This window comes from Castanea sativa, chromosome 12 (genome assembly GCF_040712315.1).
Source record: "Castanea sativa cultivar Marrone di Chiusa Pesio chromosome 12, ASM4071231v1".
In the NCBI taxonomy this organism is placed as follows: Eukaryota; Viridiplantae; Streptophyta; class Magnoliopsida; order Fagales; family Fagaceae; genus Castanea; species Castanea sativa.
The window spans coordinates 37,870,183-37,892,270 of record NC_134024.1 but is presented as its reverse complement, the minus strand read 5'-3'; the positions used below and the strand labels follow the sequence as shown (position 1 = coordinate 37,892,270).

Sequence of the window (22,088 nt, the reverse complement as noted above, 5' to 3'; positions counted from 1 at the left end):
ATGTTGGAGGTTTCGGTGGAGGAGAGGGATTTTGTATGAATTTTTGCATGTTTATTTGTTAAGAAAGTACAAGAAAAGAGAAGAAAATCTTAAATTATTTTAATTTTTTGGGCAACCCGAAGAATATGTTACCTTTTGATCTTTCGAAAATAATAAAAAGAAAATAATTCAAAATTTGTTGTTGTTGTTGTTTTTTTTTTTAATAATATTATTAAATTATTTATTTAATTATATTAATGTTTATTTTTATTTTTTTTAATTTTTTGACTTGGCTTTTTTTTAGTAATTTATATGCTGATGTGACATTTTAAATGCTGACATGATATTTAAAAAATTCCAATTAAATTTTTTTAATATTATCTTATTAGCCATGTCAGCATTTACTATGCACACAGTGCATTCTATTTATCACTTTAGATTTTTCTATTACTGGGTTAATGGCGGGAACCAAAATAAAAATAGTTGTCTGGAATTAAGGATTGACCTAGGATCAACTCAAAAATCGGTTCAAATTATAGGGACCAAATGGGTATTTTTGTCTTCTTATTATCAAAGATGGCCGCCATAAGAGCAACCCCATTAGTATGTCTAAAAGATTCTGTCTATTTTACACAAGAAACTTACTTTTTCTATTTTACACCATCACTTTTACAAAACACTCACATCAGTTTAAATATTATACACACATTTTTATTAAAATAATATTTTTTTCTCACTTTTTTTTATTATTATTTCCGACCTACTCCCACCTAACCCATAAAGTATCTGCCTCTCACTTTCCCTTCTCTCATCCCTCAAAGTCTCTACATCTTTTTTTTTTTGACAGTTGAAAAGCTACAAGGAAGAAAGAAGCAGATGATGATGAAGATGAAAATGATTGAAACATAAGGAAATCCCTCATCTCTCTCCTTAATTCTCAGATCCCTTAAGTCTCTGCCACCATTGGGTTTGTATTTGATTTTGATTTTGGGTTTGGATTTGGGTTATGGGTTTTCAGTTAATGGTTTAATTTTGAGTTGATTTTTTGTGGATTTTGGGTTTGATTTTGAGTTGATATTGTTTTGGGTTGATTTTGAGTTGGGTTTGGGATGGGTTGTCCAATGGAGTTTGAGTTGATTTTAAGTTGTTTTGTGTTGATTTTGAGTTATTTTTGGTTTGATTTTGTTGATTTTATGTTTGGATTATCAAATTTGAAATGGGTTGTGGTTGTAGATCGATGATAGTTGGGTGGTGTTGTGTTTGTATTTGGTTGATAGTTTCTTGACCGGTGTTGTTCTGTAACAGAGGAGCAAGAATACGAGGGAGAATAGAAAGTCTTGAGTTCGTTTCTGAGGAAAAAGAGAGAGAAAAAAGGGAGCCAAATTGAAAAATTATTAAAATATCAAATACACGAGCTACAGTAATCGTGCACATATGCACGGTTACTGTAGCAATTGTGTATAAATACACAATTTTATACTTACTGATGTAAGTTTTTTTTGGCCAAAATGTGTAAAATGAATGAATTTTTGTATTTTAGAAGACTATGCACCCGCTGATGTGGGTGCTCTAACATAATCCTAGTCTTTGGCTCCTAGTAAACCCTAAAAAAAAAGAGCAAATCACAATTTACTCACCTGTGGTTTGGTCAAAATTTAAGTTGCCTACCTGTAGTTTGAAATTTGACATTTTACCCACCTGAGGTTAGCTCAGTTAGATTTCTATAACCCACCTCTGTTAAAAACAAAGCTAAATATGTAATTTTGCTCCACTTTTATGTCTCTCTTCTCCAAAAACACAATAAACATAAAAATATAAGATTATATAAGATCAAAAACTATCCATTGGAACACTTTTATCATGGAATTTCAAACCACAGGTAGATAACTTAAATTTTGGTTAAACCTCAAGTAGGTAAAGTGTCAAATTTTAAACCACAGGTAGACAGCTTAAATTTTAGCTAAACCACAGGTGGGTAAGTTGTAATTTGCCGAAATAATAATAATAATAATAATAATAATAATAATAACTAGTCGCAAACTCGTGCTATGCACGAGAATCTACCTATTTGTGAGGTAAACTAGAATAATTTTATAAAAAAATTAAGAAACTACATTCTTGCATGATTTGTTCTTGTATAACATTAATTTATGTTACAATTTGATGAAGAAGTTATTGCTTGAACGTGCAATGAATTATAAAAATTTTGTCAGACAATTTCAGATATTGCAAAAAATAACTCAAAATCCAGATATTGCAAAAAATAACTCAAAATCCAGATATTAATACTTCTGAAAGATAAAAAAATATTAAAAAATCAAATGATTCACTGTTTAGAAATTATTGAAACAAAACAAAATATATATGACTAAACAATGAAGAAATATAAGAGAAAGATGGGTTACATTCGATATAATAATTTAAATTATCGCAAACTTTTTTTTTCTTGTAAAAAATGCTTAAAGAGAGTTTGTGGTTCATATACGAAAATTACTTTTTAAAAAATACAAGAAAAACCATAAGATAATTTTTTTCAACAAAATAAAGGAGAAGAAAATAATATAAAAAGAGCTCATACTTCTACTCCGCTTAAAAAAAAAATATTGGGGTTTGCTTTGCTTTTATGGTGTTCATGATTAATCTTGCAAATTTGGAAATAAATTATCAATGTTTGAGTTTAAGTTGAACTTGTTAGAAAGATAGAGTTTCACTCCTTCTTAAGTTTGGATTGAGCAAAAATAATTTTATTTAAATATTGTGTAGTATATATATATATATAGATTACATGCAATGCTCAAAATTTTCCATTTCCACCAAGTTCATATATGCTATCTTTATCTGTATTTTTTATTTATTTATTTTTGGTTGTGCAATGTACACTCTAGTTAACACATCTCCAATACAAAGCTACAAAAATTCACATACGAACACTTTTGATATGGCATTCAGATACAAATAGTGGACTAAATATTGCTAAAATAATCCTAATGAGTTTAATAACAAACTAACCATGAGCATTTTTTTCTATCCCTAGGAAGTGACAGCAAATTTTGGCACCGTTTCCAAAACAGAAATAAAAAAATGCTTCACAGATCAAGCACACGAGACAGCTTCTGGATTCGGTTCAATAGGAAGTCCCATTGCTTGATAGTTGCTTGGTAAAGAGCGTTCTTTGCATCTGGACGATTAGTCTCAAGAACTCCAGCAACTTTATCAATCTTGCAATGAAGCTTCCCAGCTGCAATAAAACGCGAGATCTCCAGATCAATGAACTCCACAGTTCAGAAGAAAATACTTAAACTTGTCCATTTTCTATTCTTTTCCTGCAGTTTCTTATCTACCAAACAAAAATTAAAACAAAAGGGTCTCAAAGTGCAGAATACCTTCCAACGCTCCCACCGATTCCAACTCACAAATTCAGGCACTAACTCAGTCCTAAACCGTTCCAACTCACCCCGCCCTTTGCTGACCCCTTCCTTAGCTCGCCCCACAAACTCACCCACCTTCACATTGGCATCTTCCAAGCAAACCCAGTTTCCTTCTTCCCTGACTCGCCGAGTTTCGACCATAACCGCTCCGATCCACGCCGGACCGACCGAGTCAGACTCAGCCATGAAAACCCATCAGACCCATTTGGGTTTGCAGAAGCTAGAACACGAAAATTGGGTCTGTGGTGGGAATTTTTGGACCTGGGATTCTTAGGAAGCTTGAGAAGAATGAGAGTTGTGTGAGAGTGGAGCTGAAGAAAATAAAAGTGGATTTGGTTTGTATGGGACAATGGAGCTTCCATTGGTGGGTTTTGATTGAGGAATCTGTGGCCATGGGCTGGATGAGACCCACGGCAAATGGGGCGCCGTTTCTGGGTTGTAGAAGTTGGATGTGGGTGGTTTGTGGCAAATGGTGGTCTGAGGAAGGAGATCGACCTCTGTTCTGACTTCTGAGGAAGAAGATGACTGTTGGTTTGTGGGTATGGTGGGTTTTGATTGAGGAATCTGTGGGTCTTTATGCAATGCAATGCTTTGCTGTAGGCTTGCCGTGGGTCTGATCAAGGAGGAGCTGGTGGAGGAAGGCAGAGCATCGGGAGGCAGGGCATCGGGTTTAGAAAAATTTTATTTCGTTTTTTTTTTTAATATTATGCTGTCGAAAATTGTGGTAGCTTCAAAAAGCTTCGGTTTTATATATATATATATAAAATAATAATAAAAAAGTAAACCCTAAAAATTGGGATTACTTTTTGCTAATGCACAGAACAAAAATTCACAGACCCATGAATCATAGCTTTGTACTCGTACTACTCGCTGAAGAATTATTCAGATAACCAACCCATTCGTCTGAAGCAAACTCGGTGAGTCAATTATGGTTAGCTTTCACTCGTTCAGACAGCTACTATTGCTCAAACATAGGATGACCCAACTGGGTTTTCTTCAGCAAAATGCTTTCTTTATTGTGAAATCATATGTATCAACAGGTTTGTCTGAATCAAAACACCAACAACAGCAACAAGAAAAACATTCTTTTACAGTGTCTTACCTCATAAACTCTTGTGGGTTGTCCTCAAAATCTGCTCTTTTAGCATCACAGAAGGTACAATTGGGAAACCCAGATAGACCAGACTCAGTGCTTAGTCTTCTCAAAGAGCATGGGTTTACCAATACCCAAATCGCCAAACTTGTCAGAACGCACCCAATGTTGCTTTTATCTGATCCTGGGAAGACCCTTTTGCCCAAAATTGAGTTTTTCCTTTCTAAGGTAGGGGTTTCAAGCTCTGACCTCACTAGGATTCTCACTTGGATTCTCACTTCAAGTCCTTTACTATTGGTTAGGAGTTTAGAGAACCATCTTATCCCCTGCTATAATTTCCTCAAGAGTTTACTTGTGGTGGACGAGAAAGTTATTACTACTTTGAAGCGGTCACAGCTTTCTTTTCTATATGATGTAACCAATAATATGGTTCCAAATATTGCACTTTTGAGAGAATTTGGAGTACCTGAATCAGCCATCTCTTTTTTGGTGACTAATTTTCCGGGTATTGCGTTCATTAAACATGCCAGGTTTGTTAAGGCTGTCCATGAGGTTAAGGAAATGGGATTTGATCCTTCGAAATCGGTATTTGTCCTAGCAGTCCAGGTGATTTTGAAGATGAAGAAGCCAATGTGGGAATCTAAATTGGAAGTTTATAAGAGGTGGGGTTGGTCCAAGGATGTAGCTCTGTTAGCATTTAGAAGGTATCCAAATTGTGTGCTATTATCAGAAGAGAAGATCACAAAAACAATGGACTTCCTTGTACACAAAATGGGTTGCCCGTCTGCAGACATTGCTAAAAATCCTTCAGTTCTAGGTTTAAGCTTGGAGAAGAGGATTATCCCTAGGTTTTCAGTTGTTCAACTTTTGTTAGCCAAGGATTTGATCAAGAATAAGTTCTCCTCAGCAACCTTTTTACTACCTAGCGAGAAGTGCTTTTTGGAAAAGTTTGTGATTAAATTTCAGGCCAATTTTCCTCAATTGTTGGATGTGTATCAAGGTAAGATGGATCTTCTGGATGTAGGAATTCAATCGGAGAAGGTACGTGGGATGGAACAGTTATAACATTTTGACTTCCAATTTTAATGTCTTCAATAATTTAAAGTTGGTTTGCATTTTTTAATTGATTGTGATATCCAAAGGAAGAAATCTGAAATATCTAGCTGTGACATAGTTTGTCAATTCCAAAGTCACACACTCATCAATCCTTGTGTTCAACATATTCCCTTTCCTTGCCACCCCAAAAAAGAAGGATTTTGAAATAGGAGTCTCTCTGTTACAGAGGGGATGAGTAATTATGATGGCTTTGGTATTTGATTGTATCCTGTTTTAACTGTTATGGATCTCTCTCTTAGCTTGATCCCAAGATGATTATATCATATATCTGTTGCTTATGGCACTTGTCATGCGCTCAAGGCACAAAGTGCTATGCACCCAGTGAATTCACTATTATGCCAACCTACACAGTGTATTGTAAGAATTAATGGAGAATTTGGACAATTTTGAATTATCTTAACAAGTCATGTTCTAAGCCTCAAACTAAATAGAGAAATTGGTAGCATTCTTGAATTGAACTTCTGTAAATGGCTGGTGTTTCCTGCTGTATTGCTGCATATTTGACTTCAACCTTTTGTGCCCCAAATCCTGTGATTTTAATTTACTGTCTTTAAGTGCATTGTTAGTTTTGTTGATTCTGTCGGTGTAAAAATTTATGGGTGTGCGTTGCATGGATGTTTAGTGCTTAAGGTATGTAATGTGATCACAGACACGTCTCTCATAAGTCACAGGTTGACTTCTTCATTGCCACTGCCTGGAACTGTATTTCTACTTGGTGTTGGACCAAAAGAGAAACACTGCTGCTACAACATCTGCTGTTGTTGTGGTGTAGAAATCCTCTCCATTTGAATACGCTGGTACTGTGTTGTTAATTAATTAGAGGAATGCAAATTATTTAGGGATGTACCCAGACTAATCAAGAGAAGAAAACTGAGTATCTAATAAGTACATCTATTTAAGGTATTTTCTGGCAACTTCCCAAGTCATATGGATTTCTGTTCTTCTTTATCCTTGAACACCGCCTCACGAGCATTACAAGGTTCAGAAACCTTGAATACAGCCTAGGTGGATTGCCTTTTAATGAAGCTATGCATATTCGTTTACGATGTTTGTAAGTTTGGAGGTATATGAGAGGGGAATAGAAGATGTTTCAGTTTGAAGTTTGGAGGTAGAGTCCAGTAGAGTAGAAGGTATGAGATATGAGAAGCGTAGAGGAGAGGGGAGGGGAATTGTAACCAAGTATACCTCTCCTTATTCAGATGTTTTAAAAATTAAGAGGGAAATAGATCTCTCCCCTTGATTTGAATGTATTAAAAATTAAATGGGGAATAAATAGAAATGATAAGATATCACCAAACTAGTTTAAGAGAGAAAGCTTGTCCATTGTTCTTTGAGCCTTTTAGCCTGTCCCACCCACATGCCACAGCCATATTGGCTTGTTTCTGCCCAGTAACCTTGAGGTGTCCCATTCACAGCCATGTTGATTTGTGCATGCTTTTCAAGAAGCATCGTGGGAAGCTGGCTAAGTTTAACCAGAAGCCAAACAAATAATGAGATTGACTAGAGGGAAAATGGTTAGCAAGTCATCAACTTTCCAGGAAGGAAACATAAGGGGAAAAAGAAAAATCTGGCAGGTTATGGTAGGTGAAGTAGTGTATATAGTGAAAATTAGGTTCTTTACATGAAGAACTATGTATATGTATTTGTATACAATAAAAAAGATATCAAAACTATAAACAGGTATCTCAAATGACAAAAATATCTATATTAACTTCACTGGTGCTCAACCTGGGGTGACCCCTGCATATATTCAAAAGAAATGAAAGGAAAAAAAAAAAGAAAAAAAAAAGATTGTTTTTCTTGGGACATCAAGATCCAACATTCCCATTTACTAGTTACTGCATGGGATGGGACCAAAAATATTGTACAATACATACCAGGCCTGGCAATACCTTTGCCAAACACTAATCACTACTCAACTTCTGGTGCCAATTTGTACTATTTCTGAAGGCCTGAAAGCTTGCTAATGGTTATCATGTCTAATTGGTCAGATAGGCAAGCTTGGATTTTAGTTCTTGCGCCACAAAACGCATGTGGGTCTTGCCTCTGGAGAGTCACGCACACACGCTAAGGCTATTGTCACTAGAAACACCACCTCCTCTGCTATTTGGCCTGTAGGTGGTGGAAGTCCTTGGTCTAGCACATCCTTAATAGAATTTCTGCACTGTCTGAAATTGATGCCACTGTTCTCGATTTAAATGACAAGGAAGATAGGAGCTACCTTGGGTGCCTTCCCATTATAACCTCTAATGCTACCACTCTAAAGTTATAAACGTCACATTTATCTGTTAATTGCATTGTAAGCGCAAGTTCTGCACAATTATAAAACAAATTCAATATAATCTAATGAAACATTGTCACCAAAACATCTACCAAACTAATCAATGTTGACAAATTTACAAGAACACAATTATTTGGCAACAGGATATGAAAACAGTTACTAATATGGGAAGCCTTCTTTTCATTAAGGGAAACATTTTTAGGCTAGAATAATAATTTTGATTCTAGAAGTTAGATTGTTTGCTTACCTGGAGCCATGTAGCCATAAGAACCAGTAATTGTTGTCCAGTTTCTCTTATCTGGGTTCAACAATCTTGCAACGCCAAAGTCTTAGAGTCGTGGCTCAAACTCAGACTCCAGCAATAATTCACAGTTATGTCTCGGTGCACAATTGGTGGAAAGCAATCATGGTGCAAGTAAGCAACTGCATGAGCCACACCTTGCACAATTCTCACCCTTGTATCCCAGTTCAGCTCCACTTTCCCTTCCGACCTGTTGACAATGCTGCTCTGTAAACGGTTCCAAATCCACCTTTTCCAATGCAGTACTTCTCATTGAAGTCCTCAGTGGCCTTCACAAGATCCCCAAATGTGAATTTACCTTCTCTTTCCCATATCAATGACTCGGAGTTCCCATCAGTCTATCCAACTCGTCTGCTTTCTTCATCAAAGAATTTGGCTTTCCGGTAAAATATTATAAATACAGCAACAATAATTGCAAGCAATAAAAGGCCACAAACCGGAATGAGGACAGCAATTAGAAGTGTATTAGAATGCTTTTGCTTTGTGGAATGTGTGTAACAAGTACTTGGTCCTGCTGCATTTCCACACAGACCTGAGTTTCTGAGGTATGCATTTGCAGTTTCCTCTTCGAAAACTTTTCTAGTTGGGATTTGACCTGTTAACTTGTTATATGAAAAAAACTTCTACTTGTTGAAACTTGAAAGTGACCAAGCCACCTATTTCACTATTTTTTTTATTTTTTATTTTATATCATTATTTACACCATTTTTACTATTTATAATATATATCACTACATTTTATCTTTGAATGATGCTAGAGATATTACAAATTTTACTACTTCTGTTTTACAAATTGGCATGTCACCAATCACAAAAAATCATTTCAAACATTTATTCATTATATTTTTTAAGTAACACTAATCATATTTTTACGCTATTAGTTTGTAAATTTTTTAGTAGTTATGAATTGGTTGTTTTTGTTTATTTATTTTAAACATATGAAATATATTCATATTTGCTTACAATTGTTTATTTATTTTGTTATTATTGTTGATTAATGTTTTTTTAGATAAATTTCACTTTTAATACCGTCTTTTAATTTTGCCCCCTCTAGACTAAAATCCTAGCTCCGCCACTGCCCTGAGAGCTGGTTATGTGAAATGTTTGGACTTTCCAATGATGTAAGCTTTGCCAGGTTTGAAGGAATTGTACCTGAGAGTGCATTGCTGCTGAGGTCTAACAAGACGTTCAATGCAATTAAATTACCAAGTTCAGATGGTATTTCACCCAATAGGTTATTGTTGCTCAAGTCCAAGCTCAATAATCCCCCACAATTCCCAAGCTCTTTTGGTATGTTCCCAGTTAATCTGTTCTCAGACAAATCAAGTTCCTCAAGCTGAACCAAACTGCCTAGGCTCTGAGGAATCTCTCCTGTCAGAAGATTCTTGCTCAGATTGAGCTCAAACAAGCTTAGATTTCCCAATGCACTTGGAATTTGCCCAGACAATTCGTTTGAGTCAAGGATTAAAGAGTGCAATTGAGGCAACCTCCCAAGCTCACGTGGGATTTCACCCCAAAATTTTGTTTCTCCCCCATCTCTAAATTGGTTAGAGATCCACATTCTGCCCACTGCGGTGAGATAATGCCAATAAATTGATTGTCATTAAGAGAAATGAAATAAAGATTTGGATGAACCCCAAATGCATTTGTGATGTTCCATTGAAGTTGTTCCCATAAAATCGCACCCTCTCTAGTAGGGAACAATTTCTCAACCACTCAAGCAATGGCCCTATGAAGTTATTATTCATTGTGAAATTTTGAAGACTGAAGCCACTACACAATTCAGGTGGCAGTTCTCTAAAGAAGCTGTTGTTAGAAAATCTTACGCTGTTTAGAGAAGGACTACATTTCCCAAAGTTGCCCGGAATATTACAGGCCAATTCTACTCTAACCAGAAGCTGATCAGATTGAGATGTGCTGAATTTGATGAATATAACAAGTGAAAATTTTCCTACAATTTAAACATGGGTTTTATGCGACTTATTTCATGATAATCCATATATAGGTACCCCATATCAAGATGCTTAATTAGGGGTGTGATTTAATTAGATTGGAATTGGCTGTAGGGCTATAAATTAATGAATTAACCAAACCGTTTATGAACCTAGAAAAATCTTGTTTATGTTTGTTTGTTTAGTAAACAAGTTAAGCTCAATTCCAACATTAGGCTTGATTATCAAGCAAATCAAGCTCAAATATAATAATGTGTTCATGAACAAGCCGCTGAACATGAGGGCTTAAAGTAAATATATATAATACTATATATTTGCCTACTCGTGATTTAATACTTAATACTTTGCCCACTTGTATTTAGCTCCGTTTGATCTCTGCTACCGACCGTTGGCTTTTTCGTTAAAAAACAACTTTTACCATCAAAACATAACATAACACGAATTAAAAGTTAGTTTGAATTTTTTGAAAGAGCTTGCACTAATATTGACACTTAGACATAAAGATTACGGAAATAAGAAATTCGTTAAGAAAAACCCCATAAAGATTTCCTGATGACTCTACCAAATATATTTTTTTGTGTGCCCCTACATCTTGTAGATGGTTAGCAATAACTTGGATCATATCTGCCAATGGAGCATCAGGTTCAAAGCAAACCAGCTTGCCATTTTTTACCAAAAAAAGAAAAGAAAAAAGAACCAACTTGCCATTGTCACAAAGTGCATATATTTGATCATTAAAATGTGCAACATCCATGAATTTCAAATTCTCTGGATTGCCAACAACAACCCACTCACCTTCTACTCTTTTGTTCAAAGCAACTCTTAGTCTCACTCTAGTAAAAGCCAAACTATTCATAGGGCCAAAAATTGCGTTGACATGGAATGTTGACTCATCAGAAGGGTCCTTTAGAAGATTGAACTTGTGTACAAGGCAAAACCACTCTTAAATAACATAAATAATCCATTTGTAGGAAAAATTCGTAGATTTGTGAAGAGGTATAATGTTTTAATCATGATTTTACTATATATAAGAAAATAATAAGTTAATCAAGTAGTTTGATTTTACTATATATAAAAAAATAAGTTCCCATAAAAAATAATAATAATAGTAATAATAATAATAATAAGTTAATTAAATAGCTCACGAACAAGCATGAGCTCAGCTCGTGTTTAAAATAAAAAAATAAAAACATGAACTATTAATACTTGACTCGGCTCGGTTTGTTTACAGCCCTTTGTTCATTTTGTACATTTTGAATCTGTAAGATGTATCACTTATTTCAAATTTTCTATACATGAATGTGCTGAGTTTGGTGTTATTCTGCATGTACTAAGATAATAATTTAGATGATTGTAAATGCATGTTTTACAATCACATGTCATGCCTCTCGATAATGATAGCTATATAAAGAGCCATAAAGGTTTTGGTATTACATAAGGTTGCGATAGGGAAGTTCAAAACTGTCGTTTTTTTTTTTTTTTTTTTTTTTTTTTTTTTAAATTACAACGTAGTTGTAATTGTAGGTACACTAGGAAGTACCAACCAGTTACGTTGTAATTGTAGGTACACTAGGAAGTACCAACCAGTATGGTTTTCAAACTTTATTGGTAGCGACACTATCAACATGATTCTAACTCATAGGCCTCTCATTGAACGCTTTCCAACCGGCATTCATAGGAGCATACATACACTTGGTCAAAAGTCAACTTTGAGCAGCCAGAAAAGAAAAGGACAATAAGGATGTTGAGATCCTTTAGTTCATGTGCTTCGTAAGAAAATGCAGCAAAAAATAGAAAAATGGTTAGAAAACAAATAATGAGATTGACTAGAGGAAAAATGATTAGGAAGTTAAGTCATGAACTTTCCTGGAAGGAAGACAATGGAGAAAAAGAAAAAGGTTTTCTGGTATAAGTGAATTCAGGTTATGACATGTGAAGTATTGTATATAGTGAATCAGGTTATGTACAAGAAACACTATCTAAGAAGTATATATGTGAATGCATATATTAGGAATGAAGAGTGCCCTCACTAGTGCTCAATTTGTGGTCAGCCCCACATATTATTCAAAACTTCAAAAAAAATAAAAATAAAAATAAAAATAAAAAGGGCTTATGGTACTAGGGACCTCAAGGTACAACATTCCCATTTACTAGTTCCTACCTAGAAGCAAGAATGGGATTAAAAATCTTGAACAATTCATTCCAGGCCTGGCAGTACATCCATACACTAAGCTTTGTTTTCAATTTGTACTATTTCTGATGCCCTGTAAGCTTACTAATCGTTATATTGTCGAATTGGTCGGACAGGCAAGCTTGGATTTGAGCTGATAGTTTTTGTGCCACAAAACGCATGGTGGGTCGTGCCTCTGGAGTGTCACGCACACATGCTAAGGCTATGGTCACTACAAACACCACCTCCTCTGCTGTTTGGCCTGTGGGTGGTGGGAGTCTTTGGTCTAGAGCATCCTTTAAAAGAAATTCTGCAGTGTCTGAAACTGGTGTCGCTGCTCTTGACTTTAATGACAAGGAAGATAAGATCTCCCTAGGGTGCTTTCCCATCATAACTTCTAATGCTACCACTCCAAAGCTATAAACGTCACATTTATCTGTTAATCGCATTGAAAGCGCGAGCTCTGCACATTAATGAAAACAAAATTTCAATCCCATAACAAAACGTTGCCATCTAAAACATCTATGATACTAATCAAAGTTAACAAATGAAAGAAGAAATAAATACATTTGAAACTAATCAAAGTTAACAAGTGAACGAGGAAAGACATGCATTTGGCAAAAGGATGAAAAAAAAAAAACGCTTGCTAATAATATGAGAAGCCTTCTTTTCTTTTTGGGAACATGTAGAAGTTAGATTGTTAGCTTACCTGGAGCCATGTAGCCGTAAGACCCAGCAATTGTTGTCCAGTTACTCGTATCTGGGTTCAACAATCTTGCAACGCCAAAATCTGAGAGTCGTGGCTCGAACTCAGACTCCAGCAATATGTTGTTTACAGTTATGTCTCGGTGCACAATTGGTGGAGAGCAATCATGGTGCAAGTAAGCAACTGCATGAGCCACACCTTGCACAATTCTCACCCTTGTATCCCAGTTCAGCTCCGCTTTCCCTTCCAGCCCATACAATGCATTTCCCAAACTGCCTCTCTCTACATATTCATAAACCAAGTACATGTACCCCCTGATTGAACAGAACCCATAAAGCTTAACGATATTCCGGTGCCTAACTTCTGTCAACACACGAATCTCAGTCTCAAAACTCTGGCGATTAGCTGCTGGAATGTCAGTGGAGTCTGACATGTTGAGCCTTTTAACAGCAACAATTTGACCTGTTGGCAGTGCTGCTCTGTAAACGGTTCCAAATCCACCTTTTCCCACCCAGTACTTCTCATTGAAGTCCTCAGTGGCCTTCACAAGATCCCCAAATGTGAATTTACCTTCTCTTTCCCATATCAATGACTCAGAGTTCCCATCAGTCTCTCCAATTCTTCTGCTTTCTTCGTCATGGAATTTGGCTTTCCTGTAAAATATTATTAATACAGCAACAATAATTGCAAGCAATAAAAGGCCACAAACAGGAATGAGGACAGCAATTAGAACTGTATTCGAATGCTTTTTCTTTGTGGAATCTGTGTAACAAGTACTTCGTCCTGCTGCATTTCCACACAGACCTGAGTTTCCAATGTATGCATTTGCAGGTGCCTCTTCGAAAACTTTAGTAGTTGGGATTTGACCTGTTAACTTGTTATCAGAAAAATCAATAGAGGTGGAGATTAGACTAGCCATGCTGATAAATGATGCGGGGATTTCCCCTGAGAGCTGGTTATGTGAAATGTTAAGGCTCTCCAAACGTGTAAGCTTTGCAAGGTTTGAAGGAATCATTCCTGAGAGTGAATTGCTGCTGAGGTCTAACAAGACACTCAATGCAATTAAGTTACCAAGTTCAGACGGTATTTCACCAGATAGGCTATTGTTGCTCAAGTCCAAGCTCAATAATCTATCACAATTCTCAAGCTCTTTTGGTATGTTCCCAGTCAATTTGTTCTCCGACAAATCAAGTTCCTGAAGCTGGTCCAAACTTCCTAGATGCTGAGGAATCTCTCCTGTCAGATGATTCTTGCTCAGATTGAGCTTGTACAGGCTTAGATTTCCCAATTCACTTGGAATTTTCCCGGACAATTCATTCGAGTCCAGAATTAAAGAGTGCAATTGAGTCAAATTCACAAGCTCAGCTGGAATTTCACCTGAAATTCTGTTTCTTCCCATCTCTAAAGTGGTTAGAGATTCACATTTTGCCCACTGTGGTGAAATTTTGCCAATAAATTGATTGTCATTAAGAGAAATGAAATAAAGATTTGGATGAACCCCAAATGCATTTGTGATGTTGCCATTGAAGTTGTTCCCATCAAATCGCACTCTCTGTAGTAGCGAACAATTTCTCAAGCACTCAGGCAATGGCCCTGTGAAGTTGTTATTATTCACTGTGAAATTTTGAAGACTGAAGCCACTACACAATTCAGGTGGCAGTTCTCCAGAGAAGCTGTTGCTCGAAAAGCTAACAATGCTTAGAGAAGGACTAAATTTCCCAAAGTCACTAGGAATATTATCTGAAAAGTTATTGGTGTGAAGAGAGATGTTCTGTAAGTTTCTGAGGCGAGAGATGGTATTTGGCAATTCCCCGTATAGCTGGTTAGCGCTGAGATCAATACCTTGCAGTGAAGTCATATTTCCAATTGCTGGTGGGATTGTGCCAGTGAGATTGTTTAAGAAAAGTTGTAGGGACCGAAGGTTTGTGAGGTTCCACAGTGCTAGAGGAATTGGACCAGACAGGAGGTTGTTTGATAGGTCTAGTTTTTTCAAATCTTTCAAGTTACCAACCTCAGAGGGAATTGAACCTGTGAACGTATTATTGTACAGTAAAACAAGTACGAGCTTGGTCAACATGCCAATTTCCAGTGGAATTTTGCCAGTGAAAAGATTGTTCTGAAGCTGCAACGAGGTTAATTCTGTCCAATTGCTGAGAAAGTAAGGTGAGATCTCACCGGAAAGGTTATTTTCAGATAAACCCAAGTCGGTAACTTTGGTCAAGTTGGTTAAAGACAGAGGCACTTCCCCAGTGAGTGAATTGGAAGCCAGGGCCAAGTAGGTGAGTTTAGTACAAAAGCCTAGCTCAGAAGGAATTGTAGAATTCAAGGAATTCCATCTAACATCGAGATGCAAGAGCTCTGTCAACTGACCAATTGAAGAGGGAATTTTCCCTTCAAATGAATTGTTGTACAGTTGTACAATTTGAAGATTGGACATTGACCCAATATTTTCAGGAATTACACCACTGAACTTGTTTCGTCCTAGACGAAGATCTATGAGTTTGGAAAGCTTGGTAATGTTTGGGGACACTGGTCCCTGGAACAAATTGTCAGTTAGATTAAGGTACTCAAGCTTATCAAGATTGGTAAATACCATTTCTGGTACTGTTCCATTCAACTGATTCTGGGCCAAATCCAAGTAAGTCAAGTTTTGGCAATAAAGTATAAATCCTGGGAACCCAGAAGTGAGGGAATTATAACCAAAGCTAAGCCAGGTCAACAAAGGCATGCTCAAGAACTTAGACCAGTCAGGTGTTTCTAAGTAGTTTGATCCAAGGTCTAAGTGCCATACCTTTTGAAGATTTCTGAACTGATAGGGAATTGTACCAGTAAGAAAGTTGTTGTAGAAGCTTACGTACTGGAGCTTTGTTAACTGGCCTATCTCCGAAGGTATTGGTCCGCTGAGTAAGTTGTTGCTGAGGTCAAAGCGAGTGACATTAAGAAATGGAGTGAAGTTGAACTGGGCTAGTGTTCCATTGAGTTTGGCACCAGAGATGACTATTTCGGAGACTGTTCCGGTTGAGTCGCAGACCAAGCCGTTCCATTTGCAAAGGTTGGTAATGTTGGTAGAGGACCATGAACTGAGAAAAGAAGAAGGGAGGAGGCTGGTTTTCCATTTGATAAGAGCTCCTGCTTGTGTTGCAGGTGATGCTATGGTCTTTAGTGAAAGTAAGGAGAGCAAGAAAATGTGAAGGAGAAGAAGAGGAGACATCAGAATTTTTGCCATGCTTGGTTTTTATGTTTCACATGTCATGCCTCTTGATCTAGTTTACTTTTAATAGCAAAGAGAGGTGGAGATATTTCCAGTGGTGTTAAAGTGAAACTTTTGGCATCTCAGTCCACATGTTAGAAGTCCTTAAATTTCACGAATGAATGTTCAAATCCGATGGCTTAATAAGATTTATATATCTTTGTCTATTTTTCCTAGGAGGAGAAAAGGAGAGAATTGAAGATGGGATAAATTCACTTACAGGCCAATTTTACTCTAACCAGAAGCTGATCAGATTGGGATGGGCTGAATTTCATGGATGTATCAAAGTGTAAACTTTCCTACAATTTAAACATAGGTTGTATGTGACTTCTTTCGTGATGCATACCCAATTAAATCCATACCCACATACCCCATATCAAGATGCTTAATTAGGGGTGTGATTTAACCAGATGGGGTTGGCTGTTGTTCGTTTTGCATATTTTGAATATGTAACATGTATCGCTTATTTTAAATTTTCTGTATATGAATGTGCCGAGTTTGGGCTGCATATACTAATTAATGTAACTAGTAAGTTGTCCATGCGATGCACGGATAATTTTGTGATATTTTATGTAAAATAGTTTTGAATAATGTTGTACATAAATTATAAAGAAAAAGTAGACATAATTAGAGTAAAGAAACATATACATTTTGAGATATTAAAAATTGGTTTAGTAATTTCACTGCATATTTGTAGCCTTATTAAGGTAAGATTATTATTTTTTTAAATCATAAAAGCAAAAATAAATGCAAAAGAGTAACGGGACCATAAAAATCAACTAATTTGTGTTGTGTTCACATATTTCATACTATAAAATAAAAATATACCAAACTCTCTGGCTGTCTTCTACTCATCGATAGTGTGACATTAAGACATGGTGTGGGCAAGTGTGTATGCATGTGTCTTATAGATGATTTAAAATCAAACCATGGCAGAATATGACTTTACATTATGCACCAAATATTTTCTTTACTTATATACCCAAAACAAAAACTAACTAAGCAAATTACCTAAACCTAAATCATATTTAAGCCCCTAATTTAAAAAGAAAAAAAGATTACCTGTAGGGGTTTTTGTGTCTTGATGGTGGTGGGAGGCCAGTATAACGGAGGTGGTGACTTCTCAGATTCTTCTTTCTCTCTTTTTCAAATGTTTTGTTAGTCTCAGATCTTTTATTTTAGTAATATATAGAGAAATAATGCATTTTATTTAACAATCTACAACATTTTTATGTCTCTCTATCTTTCTCTAGAGTTTTATCTCTTTAGTTATTGCTATTAGTCCTTACTTAAAAAAAAAAAAAAAAAAACTAAAACAGTGGGTATGCTAAAAGACATGAAGAATAATGAAATATGTGGTGTAAGTTTAGGCAATTAATGAGATATTAATGAAATAACAGTAAAATAAGATAATGTGAATTTTTGGGTAAGAAAAAAGAAAAAAACTTTATGAAAGAGGTAAAAAAAGGCTAAATGCAAAATTAGAGTATCACGATCTCATGCCCTTTCGTATGAGGTCTCTAAGAGAGAAACATTTTGTAACAACTTTTATTCTACAATATTCCTCAAAAAAAAAAAAAAAAAACTAATTCTTTGAACTGAATAATTATAATGGTTATGTGTGTGTAATTTATAATTGTTATTTCACTGCATATTTATAGCCTTCTTTTTTTAATCATGAAACCAAAAATAAATGCAAAAGTGTAACGGGACCATGAAAATCAAATAATTTGTGTTGTGTTCACATATTTAATACTATGAAATAAAAGTATGTCTAGCTCTTTCACTGTCTTCCACTCATTGATAGTGCGACATTAAAATATAGTGTGGGCAAGTGTATATGCATGTGTCTTATAGATGATTTAAAATCATGATAAAATATGGCTTTACATTGCGTACCAAATATTCTTTCTACTTATATACCCAAAACAAAAACTATCCAACAAAACTACCCAAACCTAAATCATATTTAGTCCCCTAATTAAAAAAAAAAAAAAAAAAACCCGTAGGGGTTTCGGCATCTTGATGGTGGTGGGAGGCCAATATGACGGAGGCGATAGCCCCTCAGATTTTTCTTTCTCTTTCTTTCAAATGTTTTGTCAGTCTCAGGTCTTTTATAGTGAAACAATGCATTTTAATTAACAATCTACAATATTTTTGTGTCTCTCCAATGCCTTATCTGGTTAGTTATTACTATTAGTCCTTACTATTAGTCCTTAACTATTTTTTTTCTTTTTTTAAAAATATTAAAATGGTGGGTATGCTAAAAGACATAAAAAAGAAAAAATGTGTGATGTAGGCTTAGACAATTAATGAGAGACTAATGAGATAATAGTAAAATAAGTTAATGTAAACTTTTGGGTAACAGTAAAAAAAAACTTAATGAAAGAGGTAAAAAAATGCTAAATGCAAAATTAGAGCGTCACTTGGCAAGACCTTATGCACTCCCACATGAGATCTCTGCTTTTATATATATATATATATATATATATATATATATATATATATATATATATATATATATATATATATATATATATATATATTGATGATTATCCTTTATAACTCCTAATCACTAATCAACATGAGTCTCAAAAACATTGTGATAAGACTTTATCATACATAAAAAATAAGCATAGATTTTTATATCTTTACGTTTTTAAAAAAAAAAAAAAAAAAAAAAAAGGATATTGCTATTGTGTTCATCCTTATAAGGATTTAAGCATAGATTAAATTTTCATTATTTTAAAAAAAATTTCTTTGATTCCTTTATAATTTATATATTGTGTTGGTTTAAATGAATTCAATTTTCTCTTTTGCCAAAAGTTCGACTTATTTTAGGCAGAAGTTTCCTTAATTATTACTTGTATACAAAATTCCAAGATCATTAATTTGGAATAGGTCCCTTACTAACCTAACCAATTGGAATAAGATGAAACTTCTTCCCATTCATACTAAATGTTGTGCACACTCCAAATTTTTTATGCATCTCATAATGATATATTGTTCAACTTTTATACACTAAGCATTGACTATAAATCTTGTACATGGAACAAATAGAAATAAGAAATTAAGAATATGGTCCATTTTGGTTGGCCTTAGCTTGATTTGTCTAGACATCAATTTTCTTTTTTGCCAAAAGTTTGACTTATTTTAGGCAGAAGTTTCCTTGATTATTATTTGTATACAAAATTCCAAGATCATTTAATTGGAATAGGTCCCTTACTAACCTAACCAATTGGAATAGGATGAAATTTTTTCCCATCCACACTAAACGTTGTGTACACTCTAAATTTTTTCTGCATCTCATAATAATACGTTGTTGATAGGTGTCATCCAAGCCCAACACGATTGAGAGTTGTAATTGAGACTATAGACTAGAAGCTTTACTATTCAATACTATGCGAAAAAAATTAAACACTCATTTGATGTAATAGGAGACTATGAAATTTGACGCTGTATACACTGGGGTTTGTTCTTAATGTTGTGAAATTGCTGTAGGTACTAAAAATTCTAGTTTGATTAGTTGACAAATTATGTTTTTTAATCGTGAAAAGTCTAAAATGTAAAACTTTTATATTCCTACAATAAATGTTTTGAAGAGAAAATTGTTAGCCCTCACATCCCATTGGGACCCCCATATTTATACAAAGGAAAAATGGTCCAATATTCCTAAGTGTGACTTAGTTACATGAAATTTTTGTACAATTGTGCCTAGATTTCTTTTAAAAATTTAATTATAATTTTAAACTCTAATTTGGTGATTTTTATATGATTTTTGTGGTTTTATTTTGATTTAGTAAAGATATATTAGCCAAAAGAAATGAAGGTAGAGCTATTAAAGAAATCTGCACTTTCAGATTAGCAATTACAGATGGCTAATGCTACATTGTCATTTGTGGTTGTGATATGAATAAGCGATATGTTGTTTGGGCGACTGATTGAGCCAAAGTAATTAACCATATTAAAAGGGATTAACAACTTTTTCTTTCTCCTTTACCATTTGATGTATGTATATGTCTTTTTCACATATGCTCAAGTGAAGTACCTATTAGGATTTCCCTTAATTATGATAAACATATATATTCATTTTTTTTAAAAGGAAGTTATATATTTATTAAATGATATATATATATATATATATATATATATATATATATATATATATATATATATATATATATATATATATATATCGAGGGCCATGTAACTGAATTGGCACCTCCCCATACACAAATTGTCTGGGTTTTAAGGGAGAAAATGTTCAAATTGCGGGAGTCAGGGAAAAAAGGTTCAAATTGTGGGGTTGATAGCATATTGCAATTATTTCTAAATTAAAAAAAAAAAGATATAGAGATATATATTGTTTTCCTTGAGCTAAAGCAGTTGCGATGGAAGTGTGGAGTGGATGGTCTTTTGTTTTAGTCCTTGAGTATTTTGGATTGTTTCAAATGAGTAATGACTCCTCTTAGGCTCCCAAAAATTTTGGTTTATTGATTTTGCTATCTATAACTTTGATTCTTTTTTACCTAATAAAGTTTGAAATTTTCTGTAAGTGCATTTTTTCTTCAAGAAAATGAATAGAAATCTCCCTTCATGTTCATGCTCATGTTAATGTTCATATTTGTATCTTTTACAATACTCAATAAGTTGATTACTCATTTTGTGAATTATCAATTGTAGTTAAGAAAAAATGTATAAACACAATACTATTCAATTAAATTAATGTGAAAAATTAAATCTATTAGATTAAAAAAATGGACATGAAAATGAAAATTTCACAAAAAATTTCTTAAATAGAATTAAAATAATTTTTACTCAATATTGTTTATCGAGCAATCATGTACTAACTAACAACATTCCAATCATTACGTGATAATAGGATGATGAAATGGTTGTTCAGTTTATTTAAGAAATGTGATCTAGCTAATAGAAATTAAAAAAAAAAAAATACAATAACTTTCATGCGTAATCATGAATTATAGTCATGAATTATACCTTTACGTATATCTTACGCATTTTATGAGTTTTATTCTATATAAATGTATTTCATAAAATTAACAAAATTTATCATAAAAGCCTTCATTGTGTTTTTTAAATCACTACATAAAAATGAAAAAAGTTATTTTTTCCCAAAAAAATACTCTCTAGTCATAATATTTACCAAAAAAGATCATACAAAAAAAAATCGTGCAACACACAGGCCAATAACCAGTCTATATATATAATTAAAGCCAAAATTGAGAGAAAATCTAATTAGATTCTAAATTGAATTCCTATTGTTGTATAATTTTGCGCCATGTATCCAATTTAAAGTTTTTTTTTTTTTAAAACAAATTTTTAGCTTTTTGTTGCACATTTAACATAAAAAGTTACAAACATTTATCCAAGTGTACCACTTAATAAGGATTATTTTGGCACAATACCAAAAGTTTAGAAACAAAATTGACACGTTTAAAATGTTAAAAACCATTTTGATACATAGTACAAGTGTTAAAGACTAAAACGGTAATTAAACATATTTTTTTACATTTTTTATTTATTAAAGATTAAATTCTATTAAAATGTGGTTTAAAAGTCAAGTTTTACACCCTCCAGTCCTAACATGCTACATCATCTTATCACATATTAAAGAATAAGAACAACCACACTCAATCAATTATAATACTCATCTGAAAATTTAACCAAATTGGGAGTTTATTAAGATGTTATTAATTGTGGTATGATGTACAGAGTTTTAAGTAAAAAGTTGATGTGACATCTCTTATTGGATGGTGTAAAACATGAATTTTACACCCTATTCTTACCAAATT

At 34.1% G+C, this 22,088-nt stretch overlaps 1 protein-coding gene and 2 pseudogenes across 1 annotated transcript; 1 reads left to right on the top strand and 2 right to left on the bottom strand.

Annotated features, from left to right (window-relative positions):
* Positions 1 to 3,824: 3,824 nt before the first annotated feature.
* On the top strand, positions 3,825 to 5,565 carry LOC142620628 (uncharacterized). The gene is made up of 2 exons (XM_075793968.1): positions 3,825 to 3,906; positions 4,448 to 5,565. The coding sequence occupies exons 1-2, from the start codon at positions 3,825 to 3,827 to the stop codon at positions 5,563 to 5,565; spliced, it is 1,200 nt and encodes a 399-aa protein (XP_075650083.1).
* A 1,989-nt stretch (positions 5,566 to 7,554) lies between these two features.
* On the bottom strand, positions 7,555 to 11,005 carry LOC142620627 (uncharacterized; annotated as a pseudogene).
* Positions 11,006 to 12,074: 1,069 nt separating this feature from the next.
* On the bottom strand, positions 12,075 to 16,278 carry LOC142619086 (uncharacterized; annotated as a pseudogene).
* Positions 16,279 to 22,088: the final 5,810 nt, after the last annotated feature.